Source organism: Biomphalaria glabrata, chromosome 14 (genome assembly GCF_947242115.1).
Source record: "Biomphalaria glabrata chromosome 14, xgBioGlab47.1, whole genome shotgun sequence".
Lineage (NCBI taxonomy): Eukaryota > Metazoa > Mollusca > Gastropoda > Planorbidae > Biomphalaria > Biomphalaria glabrata.
Window position 1 is genome coordinate 10,443,553 of NC_074724.1, and position 14,319 is coordinate 10,457,871.

Sequence of the window (14,319 nt, forward strand, 5' to 3'; positions counted from 1 at the left end):
ATTCAAACTGTCAAAAGAGTTAGATGTTGTTTTTTCACGGTAATAAAACAAACCACTATTGGCTATTGGTCTGGTGAGCAGGCAATTACTACTAAACGCTCATAATAGTCCAAAAAATATGATTCTAAAGTCACTCACTTAGACAGTATGTTACAAAATGTGTTAATCCATGAAACAGAATCTCTTGAAGCATTGGGTTTATCTCTGATAGTCCAAATGAAAAGGTAGATTTTATCTTGACCAAATTTTGTTCTAAAAATCTCACAATGTCGATGTTCATGGTTGTGAAAAGCTGTGGAAAAAAAAAATATTTTAAAATGATGAGCTAATAAAAAAGCAAAAAAAATAAACAACAAAAATTAGAAGATAATAAAGCTGAAATTTCACACACTTATTTTATCAGACAATACAGGAATAAAAAACACAACAACGTTCAATTAGTTAATTAATTATTGGTAATTAAATAATATGTTTGGTATCTCAAACAATGGAAATAAATTGAATTGACTATAATGGTGTTAGTTCCCTTTTTTATAGGCTGCCGCTATAAATTGAAACAAACAATCTTCTCTAGTCATAAGTACCTCTCTAAGAAAGAGGTTAGCATGTCGTCTCAAGGTGGCCTGAGCCACGAGTTCGAATTCAGGTCGTTTCTCCTTTTCTTAAAATTGCTCCATACTGGTCCAGATAAGCGGAGGATTCCAGCTACCCGTCGCCTTAGCTTGCCGCCTCCATTGAAACGTCTAGTGGGGAACTAGATAGGCTAAGTACGAGTAGCGAATCAGGCCATTGCGGGACCCCTTGTATGAGCTTTTTGTTTGTTTTTTTATTTATCTCACTCGGGGTAGGGATGGAACAAATAGCCTGCACATTAGTCCAACATGTCCGCCACACCGTTCTACGCAGGGGGCCGCCATCAGTTAGCCCTTAAGCTGGAGAGGCGGTCCTGACATGGAACAGTGGCGGTTACAGTATAGGAATATGAGGCAATCTTCCCATGGCCAGCGCAGCTTTCGGTCACTTATAGCGAGTGGGGCCCAGGAACGGGGACGGGTAACTCTAGTCCAGTCATAATGGCCGTCACCGCTGGAAGACCTCAGACAGGACAGGGGTGAAGAACACCATGTTCAAGCCTGGTTGTTGGATAAAAGCCGTTCTAACAATCAACGGGATAATGACGTCTTTTGCGCCGATTCCATACTGGACTTCATTGAAGGTCCAGATAAGTGATAGCGTATTGAAAAAGTTAAAAGCATGAAATAGCGCTAAACAAAAAAACACTTGGTAAAAATATTATTAATCGCATAGATGTATTGCTGATGGTCTAGACACTAAATTCATTACATATTTAATTACATCAAATTAATTGATACAAACAATTACATTTAATATAAGCTTAGTGTTTGTTTGTTTGTAAAGTATTTTTTATGTTTCATGAATGATGTCGCTATAATTATTTTTTTTAACTAGATCTTCGGTACGCACACAAAAACATTCCAAAATACCTTTTTTATACACTGAGAGACGTAGATCATTGATAATAGTTGATTCTTTCCAAAGCAGCCTTTCGCCAACAGACTAGCATTGTCCACTTGACTCAAATCTGGCAGTTTTTTACTTATTTTCTGTGTAGATTTTCGGAGCGTCACGACAAGGCACTTCATAAATGGTTTCATGTTGTCACTAAATTTGCATTTCTCTAATTTTTCTGTAAGAGTAATAGATACATGGATATAGTGGTTGAAATGCCGGTGTTGCAATTAAATTGTTACATTTGTTACGAATTGTTAGTTTGACTTTTGTTTAATTATTTTCTAATTTTGTGTTTTCGTTGTCGCAAAATATATCTTTGAATCGTCCACGGGGGTTAGTTTGCAGTTAAAGATTTTCATTACTATACGTATTTAATAAAAGAGAGTGTTTCATTATATTTAACTCATTCTCTCCGCGGTGCATATGCACATACCGTGTCATTATTCATTTTGCTCATTTGAGTTTCACTACCCTGTTATGTTTTAACTTCAATAACTTTTTGTATGTAATCAAGAAATGTTATATTAGGTATATATTTATAGAAGAATGCATGCTCTTTTTATATAACACAAATAAAAAATTATAAAACAAAAAATTAATTTAATTTAATAGGGTCAAATATCGTCTGTAAGGTGAGAATGAGTTAAATGAAGGATTTCTCTGGTCATTTTATTTATCTCCCTTCTTTTCTCTTTATTCTCTATTACCTGCTCTTTTTACAATTTCTCTATTTAGGTTTCACATTTTCCAGAAAAACATTTTAAAAAAAATGAAACTTGGGTGGACACGATTCTCGAAAACGGATTTAGAAATTTCCTAGAAATTTGACAGTTGGTGTATATAATTGGAAAAAGACATTTTACCGACTATTTTTGCAAGTAAGTCATCAGATTCTTGAAGAACAAATTGTTTTTAAAAATATAATTAAATTGTTACTTGATCTTATTTTAATTTACATAAACCAAACAAAAAACATTAATATGTAACACAAAAAAAGAGAATATGAATGACAAATATATTTCATTAGCCGTACTCTAAAACATATCACTGAACTCCAGTTGTAAGATTTATAAAAGGACAAAAACAAGTGTTTTTTTATCTATAAATTAACTTATATATAAAACAAATATATCTGTAATATTTTGCTCGTTACTGTTGTAGTATATATATATAATAATTGTTTAAGTCTTTAAAAAAAAAAAGTCTAACCTTAATTCTCGATTAAAATTATCACAGTAAAGCCAATCGTTATCATTTGAGAATTTCTGCACTATTTCCACATTCAACATCAAGATAAGATAACATAATCGCCTCACTAGATAGTTGCCCCTATTGTTTATCTGAGTATTCAATGACGCACGCCTCCCGTCTCGGTTCTGGCTGTAATATATACATATATAATGAAAATAGTATATAAAACATGTTCAAAAAGTTTTATTTTAACAAATTTTTTATTGTGTATCGAATTTTTCATACGCTAATCTTAGTGCTGATATAGTTTTAAAAATGCATTATAAAGAAACTAAAATCTTTAAAAATTGACACTAAAAGACACAATTCATTATCCTAAAAAGAGACACTAATCGACACAAATATGGATTAAATCTACAACGTGGAAGAAACTGCAGGTTATTATACATCTCTATACAAGAAAAAAAAATATATCTTTCTCTTTTCTTTTTTTTTCTATTTACTATCACTCTCTTTCTCTTTCCCGTTTTCTCTTTCTCCTTAAGTCTATCTCCTTTTTTCTTTTTTTCTTTTTTCATTATCTCTTTCTCCGTCTTTATTTCTCGCTCTATCTCTCTTTTTCTCTCGTTCCCACTTTCTCACCCTCCCTCTCTGTTTATCTCTCTCCCTCTCTTTCTTTCTTTTTCTATTCCTCTCTCTCTCGCTCTTTTTTTCTCTATTCCTCTTTCTCTCTCTTTCTCACCGCCTCTCCTTTTCTCTTTCTCTTTTACTCTCTAGCTCTCTTTCTCTCTCAATCACTTTTCCTCTTTCTCTTTCTTTCTCTCTCCCTCTCTCTTCTTCTTTTATCATCGCAGTCTGTTTCACTTGTAATTTACTTCCGCCATTAAAATTTTTATATATTATCCTTATTTACATTTCTTTCTTCATCCTAATTTTATTATAAAGTGGTAAAGCAGTTCTAATGTGTAACATGCGAGACACATGCAGCATTACATATGTTTATATGTGTCCTATCTAAAGTCACGCATGGTGTCATACAAACTGTAATATAAACAACTGCAGTACACCAGTGGTCTAGAAACCAAAATAACAATGATGGTCAGTAATAGTGTGAGAAAAGATGCTGGTAGTGTCCTTGCTAAGATCTTGTGTGTGGTGTAAAATCTAACAATCCTTCACTTAACGTGTCTAAACTAGCCAAGGGACATTACAATGAAAAATGATATGGTTAATTAAATAGGATTAAGATATCAAAATGTATTTATTTGCATATGGGGCTGCTCGTCTTGTCTCACTATCCGTCGTTTACTTAGCAGATTGTATTAACTCTTTTTCTCCTAACTGACGATACCAGCGTTGATACCACCAGAATGTGGTAAATAATTACGGAGAGAAAGAGTAAATATCCTTCTCCCTCTGAGCCCTAGCCATCTTGTTCTCCTAGTACACACTATTCTGCAACGTCATTCGTATGTCTGACTACGTCACTACTTTTACCGTCGCTAAAAACAATGCACAAAACATTTATTTACAACACTAAAGTAATCTCTAAACTAAACTTGGTCACCACAGTAGGTACACCTTTGAGTGCAAACCCTCTTCCATTTCGTACATCTGCGACTGGAGGCAGGAGGGACGTAGGGGGGAGTAGTAGTGAGGGAGAATAAAATAAAATGTATAACTAACTTCAACAAACTACTCATTCTAAGAGTACGAATATTAAAGTGGAGATTGATTTATTTAAAATGGCTATGCAAAATCCATGCAAATTTTGTGAAATCCTACGCACATAATCAAGTTGAATTTTTGTAATTTATTTTTTTATTGTCGTATTTTTTGGAGGATCGTCTTTTTTTAAATTTAATTTTGCTTTCAGGTATTTTCCTCAATACAAGAAAAATAAAGTTGACACCTTTCTGCTCTGAATCGTTTCCCTGGTGTAATACTGTTACATCGCGCTTCTTAAAATGTATGTGTTGTCTGCGTTATACTAATAAAAAAAAAGGTATGGCTATTTATAGGCTGTATCATTATTTTATTTACTTTCAACATGCTGCTTATCTCATCAGAAGAGCTTTTTTTTTTTTTTTCTTTTGAAAACATTGTTATTGCTAAACAAATACTAAAATTAAGTAGACAATATTCATAAGAGGGGTAAACTGTATTTATTGTGTAACATTTATAAATAAAAACGCATGTTTTTTTTGTTTTTTTTTTATAATATAGAAGCGCAATGTTCCGGTATTGTAGGATTTCAAATTAAATCATGGCTCATGCAAGCCAAATAAAAAAGTATATACCTGAATTGTAAAACTGCATTTGTCAGTAGCTTTTGAATTGCTAACTAATTATTTAAAAAAAATAGAATAAGAAACCATTTATAACGTAAAGTAAATGACACCGTATTAATGACTACTGACATTTATCTCAATTTAGTAATAGACAAAAGAATTATCGAATATATATATATATAATTAAATCTAAAGTGTATGTATGTTTGTATGTATGTATGTATGTATGTATGTATGAATGTATGTATGTATGTATGTATGTATGTATGTATGTATGTATGTATGTATGTATGTATGTATGTATGTATGTATGAATGTATGTATGTATGTATGTATGTAAAAGTGTATGTATGTATGTATGTATGTATGTGTGTATGCATGTATGTATGTATGTATGTACGTATGTATGTATGTATGTATATGTGTATGTATGTATGTATGTATGTATGTATGTATGTATGTATGTATGTATGTATGTATGTATGTATGTATGTATGTATGTATGTAATGCGGTAATAAGGCTTCCGGAGACAACCTCAAGGAAAATTCAGAAGTGAAGCCCCTTAGGCGTTGTGAATATCAACGGTGAAATTTCATCCGGCAGCTTCTGCAGCTGAGTTGGTGCCATATGTAACTCAAAACGTTCATAAAGAAAGCATTAGCAAGCTCTAGACAGGGACCATGACGCATGGGCCACCCATAACCCCCTTAAGGCCAAGGAATGCGCCCCGGAGAGGAAACTAGTGCCGCTGCAAGCCGTTAAAACAACACTGGATAGAACCGTTACAGTAAAAGAAACGAAGCTGCATCAGCCAAGAAAACGAAAAAGAAAGATGCCCTGTCAGCCCGCCCTACGACAGACATATGTACGTCCACGAACTGTGGCAACATCTGACGCTCCAGAATTGGCTTGATGAGTCAGTCCAGATTATGCCCCATCTCAAAACGAAATCAAAGCCAGTGATTCACCACAGCTCATCCATTGTCTTCCGAGATAGAAATAGCCATATGTACTTTTAGACTCCACCTTAAAATTCTGCAAAATACGTCCTTTAGACACACCCTAATACAAATTTGATGTATTCAAATTATTATTAAAATTTGAACATTTCACAACGTTAAAATGCACAAACCAAGTTTTCCACTGTGATGAGGCCATCGCTTAACTGTCCCTTGAAAACCATCAGTTCCATCACAGAGATTGACTGTTCGGTAAGAATACTCGGGGAGGTAAAGGCAACCGTTGCTAGTTCGATAACACATCTTCTGTTGTATAGCTCAGGGATAACCTTTGTGATAGAGATTAATTCAAATTAGGTCAACATTAAACCATGAAATATTTTGATGAAACAGAAAGACAGGTTTTCATGTTTAACTATCACTATTTCGTCCAAACACTTGAGCGAAGAAGAGAATTATATTATTATATATTATTCCATGTGCTATGACTAATTTATACAAATACACGTTCCTCCACTGTGCTATTAGAGAATGGAAAAGGTTGCCTGAATCAGCCTAGAAAACCAACGACCTAGCAGAATTTAAGTATATTAAGTATATTAACAAAAGCGGGCTAATTTTTGGCAATGGAAGGAATAAAATGACTTACTTTATGTAGGAAAAGAGCTGTTGTAAATGGATGACTCAGAAACAAGTTCGTTAAATCTTGAAGTTCACAGGTCACATCAGCTTTTAACTTTAAAACTGTACATCGAAATTACATGTTGTTGTTTTTTTTTTTTGTACATAAAAATAGATACATAGATAGAATGATATAAAAATAGATTGATAGATTATACAGATAGATAGATTATACAGATAGATAAATAGATAGATAGATTATACAGATAGATATATAGATAGATAGATAGATAGATAGATAAATGGATAGATAGATAGATAGATAGATAGATAGATAGATAGATAGATAGATAGATAGATAGATAGATAGATAGATAGATAGACAGACTGACAGACAGACAGACAGACAGATAGATAGATAGATAGATAGATAGATAGATAGATAGATAGATAGATAGACAGACAGACAGACAGATAAACAGATAGATAGATAGATAGATAGATAGATAGATAGATAGATAGATAGATAGATAGATAGATAGATAGACATTGATAAATGGATTTTTGATAGAATACACAATTTGCGTATTAATTAGCTAAATATAGACAGACAGACAGACAGACAGACAGACAGACAGACAGACAGATAGATAGATAGATAGATAGATAGATAGATAGATAGATAGATAGATAGATAGACATTGATAAATGGATTTTTGATAGAATACACAATTTGCGTATTAATTAGCTAAATATAGACAGACAGACAGACAGACAGACAGATAGATAGATAGATAGATAGATAGATAGATAGATAGATAGATAGAGATTGATAAATAGATTTTCGATAGAATACACAATTTGCGTATTAATTAGCTAAATATGTAACTTTTCAATATCTATAACACACACACACATGCAAAAGACAACAACAACCAAAAATACAATCAAAGCAGATTTTAGCGCCCCACGAAAGAAAAAAAAAAGCTGATTTTAGTTTTGTGTGGTCCTTCTGTCCTTGCATCCATCCCAATTGCTTATAACAAAGCTTATGTCACCTCACTTAGATTGGTAAAAAGTTTTGTACACGTTATTTCTCCGACACCCAATCTGGGATCAAGCTGAAATTCTGCACAATTATTTCTTTGACCTGACAACACAAGAATAAAAACGTTTTACCAATTATTTAATTAACCATTAGTAAATAGCTTGTTTTGTTTTCTTTGGTATCTCAAACTAGTGAAATACATTGGACTTGGCTGATAAGATGGTACTAGCTGAATTCATGTCCTTTATTGTTTGAGCAGACAAACAGGTTTGTCTTTTAATTGCTTTTGTAAAAAAAAAAAGCACGTTAATCTTTCAGATAACCCCTTCTTCTTCTCCCCCTCCCAATTGTTCACAAAAGAGAGTGAGAGAGAGAGCAAGAGGAAGAGAGAGAGAGAGAGATTGAACCTTAGCACACTAAGATTGCTGTAAGAATGAAAGTAGATTGTAATTGAATATTCAGGATCCACTCCAAAAGCACTAAATGAACCTATTGTAGGACCACATCTATAAGAAAAGCAAATATTATTTTTTTAAAGGTTCAAAATGTATTAATACAGTGACGTGTCTTCTATGTGCAAAGGGGGCTGTGTTAGTCCCCCAAAGGTCTAAGATTATCTGAAACCTTTCTTCTGATATATATCACCTTTTTTTTTTTAAGCTCAAGAAGTCTCATTATTGATTATATCAACTTGTTCTCAAGAAGTCTCATTATTGATTATATCAACTTGTTCAGGTGTTTCTTTCAATTGAAATTTGTTGACTTTAGACAATCAAAATTTTCTTTGTCTATCGATGAATGTCAAGGGTGACGCCTCTGAGTTTGATTAATAACACAAACTCACTATAAAGAAATGAATCTTGAATAGTTTCTAAAAGTTATTAGAAAGTCAGTAATAGTTTTAGAGCTTCCACTAGAGCGCAACCTCCGCTTATAGGCCGATAATTAAAATAAAAATGGTTTTGGATGGTACATGTCACGTATGCAAATTTAAAAAATACGAAATCTAAAACAAACATGATTACTTACAGTCAATATTCAAGTAACTGTTCACCTCTTCTGTGTCCAGTTTTACAAACACCTCGGGAAAATACACGTGACCTGTAGCTTCCGGATATTTCACAAACTCTCCGGAAAAGCTCGTCACCTTTCCAATAGCGGCTTCATATATGTGTTCAATCCTTTCAAAAAGAAATTCACGCCTCGTTGAGGCACTAATGTAGCTATCAAGATAACCCGTTCCGGATATTCTCGACATGTGCGCTCGCGGAGGCCTTGCTATGACGTCATCATCACGAACAGAATCATCGGCGTGGCATCGTGACGTTTCCTTGTCCCTTCTTCTCACCCATTCTTTGATGACGTCGTTTGCAAACAATCTGAAATCCTGGTCCCTGGCTAGAGTTTGAACGTTCAGGTCTTGAAAAAAGAGATCGAACTCTTTTGTGGCCCCTGAAATTCTGATTGATTTTTTGAAATTCACGCACATGAACTTCGTGTCGTTGTCTTCTGACTGCTTCACAATGTCTTCTTGATCTTTTATCTAGACAAATTGATTGCAAGTAATACAAATGTAAAAAAAAACTATCAATTCAGAAATAAGTTAAAATTAAAAAGTAAGATTTATTGTTTTCTAGTGATCATTAAAACATAAAATTAAATGTCATTTGCGCGACTCTCTATCAAATTAGCTACCCAGCCATATTACTATAAGCGAAATTTTAACTTGTGTTTTTCCACCATCCTCTACCTTCGAACTTTCACCTTTTTTTTAAAAAATTTTCATCAATGAATACAGTGTAGTATAATGTTTATTCACTGAACCGGAAAAAAAAGGAATGTTAATTAGTTGTTTATTTATTTATTTAACATTTTCTTTATTAATTGACGATCCCACCGTCAATTTTAACCCACTAAACTAAATGGATATTTAAATGTGTATACTTTAATTTGTGCTATGTAAAAAGAGCATGCATTCTCCTAGAATTCGATACCGAATAAAACGTTTACTGATAACAAACCAAAACAAATAACGTGATTGAAATTTAATCTGAACAGGATAGTGAAATACAAATGAGAATAATAAATTATGCTATTGGAACGTGGAAAATAATTACGGAGGAGAGAGAGTTAAGCAATCAGTAGAGCACAAAGAACAGCAGCATATATAGATCTTCAACTTCAAAAAAGGACTATCTAAATAAAAGTAAGACTATTAACGAAACAAAGGAGCTAGGTCTATATAGTTTTCTCAAACACTAGCCACACAAGTTGGCATTGTTATGTGCCTGAAACTCGAGCTTGAAACTACTGACGCATTTAAAGGGACGGATGATTTATTATAGAAAAATCACTAAATGTGTGTACAAATAGTTTAGTATTTAAATAGTATATACTAAACATACTAATGATTTAGTAGGCGCGGTGGCTGAGCGGTAAAGCGCTCTGCTTTCGAACCGGAGTCCCGAGTTTGAATCCTGGTGAAGACAGGGATTTTAAATTTTGAGATCTTCGGGCGCCTCTTGAGTCCACTAAGCTCTTAAAGGTATCTGACATTTGTTAGGGAAAAGTAAAGGCGGTTGGTCGTTATTTCTGGCCACATGACACTCTCGTTAATCACAGAAACGGATGACCATTACATCATCTATCATCTATAGACCACAAGGTCTGAAAGGAGAATTAGTTTTGATATCTTTTCGATTATGTTTTTTTTTCTGTTGGGTTGAGGTTAGGCGATTGTATCTACCGTCCCACTCACGCCTACCCTAAACTTTCTGGTGGTGGATGCGGTTTAAGTTTTGTGCAGAAATCACAGTTCAAGGGGTCTCACGGAAAACAACAATACAGCGTGCTCAATGTCATGAGAACACTACCTATCAATATGAAAGATGTGGTGGTACTAAGTGAAGCACATGGAGTAGTAGTTAATACTATTGTGCGCTGTAGTAGTGTTTATATATCAGAACACCACATAACTCAACAATGGAATATAATGCAACTTGTCCGCAACTTATTTTTCTCTTCAAATTCTTGTTTCTTAAATTTTCTATATAACATATGTCAATTTCATGCAGAATCTCAAAAAGTGAAACTTTTGGCATAAGAGTGTTGAGTAAAATGATAATTTCTTTTTTCTTATTCTAATATATATATATATATATATATATATATATATATATATATAAATATCCTGTGTTTCCCAAAAATTTCGACTAATGTGTACCTTTTTTTTAATTTTTTTTAATGCTGAGTACTTCTCACTCCCCCCCTCCCCCCCCCCCCCCCCCAAGATACTTTAATTGATTAACAGAGCACAATAAATGCGTATTTAAAAAATCAGCATAGTAAATGAGGTGCAACACGTACCCCTTTCAAGGACTTTCCGTACACCCCGAAAGTACGCGTAGCCCACTTTGGGAAGCACTGTTCTATAATGCTCTTTAACTACAATGGCGGACTACAAATGATGTGTTTCATCCTCAATTTATTTTTACAAAGCAGTTATGATTAAAAATAGAGATTATAGTCTATAGTTTCTAAAACCTAGATGTGGATAAGGGTAGCTGCAACTTACTTTTAGCCATAGTGAGTGACAGTAGTGCAGTATAGTATAAGGGCATTTGGCCAGATTTTCTTTGAACTGTCGACTGAATCTTCCATCTGAAAGTGATTTCAATACCATATATATATTAATATCCTCAACATATGATGCAAGTGTAGCATGGAGTAGGGTAGCCGTTGTGGGGTTTGTAAAATGTTTTACATGTTTCGGATGTTCCTTCAGAGCCGAAGATAATTACTTCCTAGTCCAAACCTCCCGCAGGACGACGGGGGATGGGAGCGGGCAGGATTTGAACCCTCGACCATCGATAAATCTGAACGACAGTCCAGCGCGCAAACCGCACGACCAGCCAGACCAGGGTTTTGGAGGTTCAACCCCCTCCTTAAATGAAATTAGAATGTAATAAAGATTAACTATGTGTACACAAACACACATGCACACACAAACACACACACACATAAATATAAATCCTGGCTAGTCCCATGAAGTGTAGTTATAAATATTTAAAGGGTTTACACATTTTGCATCTTCAAGTGTCATCTGTTTTTAGTTGCGCTCACTTCACTATATTAAAAATAGAAGTAAGCGTTTGATGATTCACACTTATGGCAGGATGTTCTTGGTTACATTTTAGGTTCAAAGCATTCACGTTTAAACATTTAAAAATAAAATATTGGCAATTTTCTTTCGGTAATTTTAGAAATTCAATTCTTCTTTCTTAGAATTGACTTGTTTCGTAAGCAGTTGTATCATCCTCTGTTTAGTGTTCTTACTTGATGTAAACAAAGTACTTACAACTATTTTGAAAAGTATTTCAATACCACAATGTACTTGAAATAAGTTGAAAAAAAATTAATTAGACTTAAAATAGATTTGATTAATAGAAATTATTTTCTACGTCTGTTCTATGTAATACAAACTATAAATAGCTAGCTTTTAGGTTTATCCAATGTTCAGCATTGGATTTTCCACACAAAAAAAAGGCCCAGCCCTAAAAATCTCCCAGATCCTATCAATAATTTTGAACTAACTGTAAAGCATATGAATGGACAGATGACGTAAATAAGACTATTAAGTGCAGAACAGAAGGGGGAGAGGAAAAAGTGATACTCATATTTACGGACAGGTCCAAGTGTTAAATGAGGTGCTGTGGCTGTGTGACCTGGGTTCGAATCCTGGTGAAGACTTGAATTTTTAATTTCGGGATCCTTTGGCGCCTCTGAGTCCACCCAGCTGTAATGTGTACCTGACATTAGCTGGGGAAAAGTAAAGGCGGTTGGTCGTTGTGCTGGCCACATGACACCCTTGTTAACCGTAGGCCACAGAAAAAGATGACACTTACATCATCTGCCCTATAGACCACAAGGTCTGAAAGGGGAATCAATTCCAAGTGTTAAACAAGAAAAAAATGGGGGGGGGGGGACAACAAACAGCCTGGGACCAAATCAACGGGCGTTGCCGGTGGGTATTGATAGCTATTTACAGTTTATAGGCTTTCTGCCTATTGGGAAAATCTCCAAAAAACAATGTAATCAAGAGTTGTTGTTTTTTCAATTTAAATGAAAATCTTTTTAGCATTGTAAGCGCCATGTTGGAGTTCATTTATTTACAAAGCTTATATCAAGTCAGTCTGTCTGTCTGGTAAAAAGTGTGTACACGTTACTTCTCCCTATACCTGTCGCAGATCAAGCTGTCACAATTATTTCTTGCACTTGACAAAACAATAAACGTTTGAAGCTAACAATTAGATAACTATAAAACTTTCTTTTTTCGTAAGCATTTCGCCGGCACTGTGGTTAACATAATGGCTTCGAGTATATATATAATACATTTAAAAGCAATCACGGTGACATTCATTCAGAGATCACCTTCATCCCCTCCACTTTTTCTCAACTCGTCTAGACAAGTGAAAGCATCAAAGCGCATTGAGAAAGCTAGAGCATGAAATTGCGCTTAAAAATATAATAAAAATATTTCTGATTGAAGTTTTATTATTGCTAGTCTAGATCTATTACAAAATCAAATTACATGACTGATCAAAACTAATTGATACTTTTTACAATTAATACATGTTTGGAATTTTTTTAAAAACGTATTTGTTTATATTTTCTTGTTTTTTATTTGTCTTGCACTATTGAAAATTGAAGTGAAATTTTGCAATTTTTAGTTGCTAGTTTACATCTCCATTTGCTATCTCTTAATAATCCTTCAAATGAGGTGAAGAAGGATGTTTCGCAGCTTTTACAACGACCAGTTATCATTTGGACTTTTTCATATATTTTGCAATTCCAGGAAATTTCCAGGAGGCCCTGGAAAATCAGGAGGCCACGGAAATCCTGTTATCATTTATGCAATAATGGTCTATCTAATTAAATAATTTAGACCTGGAATTAGTGCGGAGCCCACTGACGCCGCATGGGTTGCAGTGGGCTAAGGCCGGCCCTGCTTCATTGGGATATTCCCGCCAGGTATTGAGCCCTTTCGCGCGAGGACAATGTCAGATCCCAATCAAAGATGAATCCATATTAGTGCCAAATCTGCTTTTTGCTTAAACCAGTGTTTGAACAAGGAGACCATAATATCTTGTGACAAAAATTAATTCCAATGTTATGTCCGCATTATGGGTTATTGTACATACGTTGTTGGCTGCTTTCACGCCTTCCTATTTGGTAGAATATGGATCAGTCGTTATGAGACTTATCACACATTAAGAAACCGATTAAAAATGTATGATCGTGGAGATTAGCGGGTGCTACATACAAACATAATCTCAAACGAAACAAATAAATTAAACAGACTCAAAATCTTATTAAAATTGACATATTTTTATGTAACTTTTGTTTTAAACAAAAGTTATAATTTCAATAACCACTCCTTCAAAAACAAATGTTCGTTTTTTTACATTTGCAACTTATTTAGTATGCACGTATGTAGCTTTTTCACTTAGGAATCCGTGGGCAAATTTGGACTATACAAAGGAATCCAATGTTTTGAGCTTGAGAACCACTGATCTAGCCAAATTTAAAGTTATTTGTTTTTGATACTTTGAAAAATTATAAAAGGTCAAACTAGAATTATCCCAGTATGACTTACGAGCTCTAAATTCAAGGAAA

General features: G+C 34.1%; 2 protein-coding genes across 2 annotated transcripts in view; one reads left to right on the plus strand and one right to left on the minus strand.

Moving 5' to 3' along the window:
* The window catches only part of LOC106058754 (uncharacterized), a 33,102-nt gene extending 26,814 nt beyond the window's left edge, over positions 1–6,288 (minus strand). The window contains exons 1-4 of the mRNA XM_056009440.1: positions 6,149–6,288; positions 2,743–2,913; positions 1,506–1,708; positions 139–292 (exon numbers count right to left, since the gene is read on the minus strand). Of these exons, the coding sequence (XP_055865415.1) occupies positions 139–292; positions 1,506–1,676 (325 nt within the window). The 5' untranslated portion in view covers positions 1,677–1,708; positions 2,743–2,913; positions 6,149–6,288. The remainder of the gene's footprint in view (positions 1–138; positions 293–1,505; positions 1,709–2,742; positions 2,914–6,148) is intronic.
* The window catches only part of LOC106069203 (phospholipase A and acyltransferase 4-like), a 410,743-nt gene that overhangs the window by 312,762 nt on the left and 83,662 nt on the right, over positions 1–14,319 (plus strand). The window lies entirely within an intron of this gene.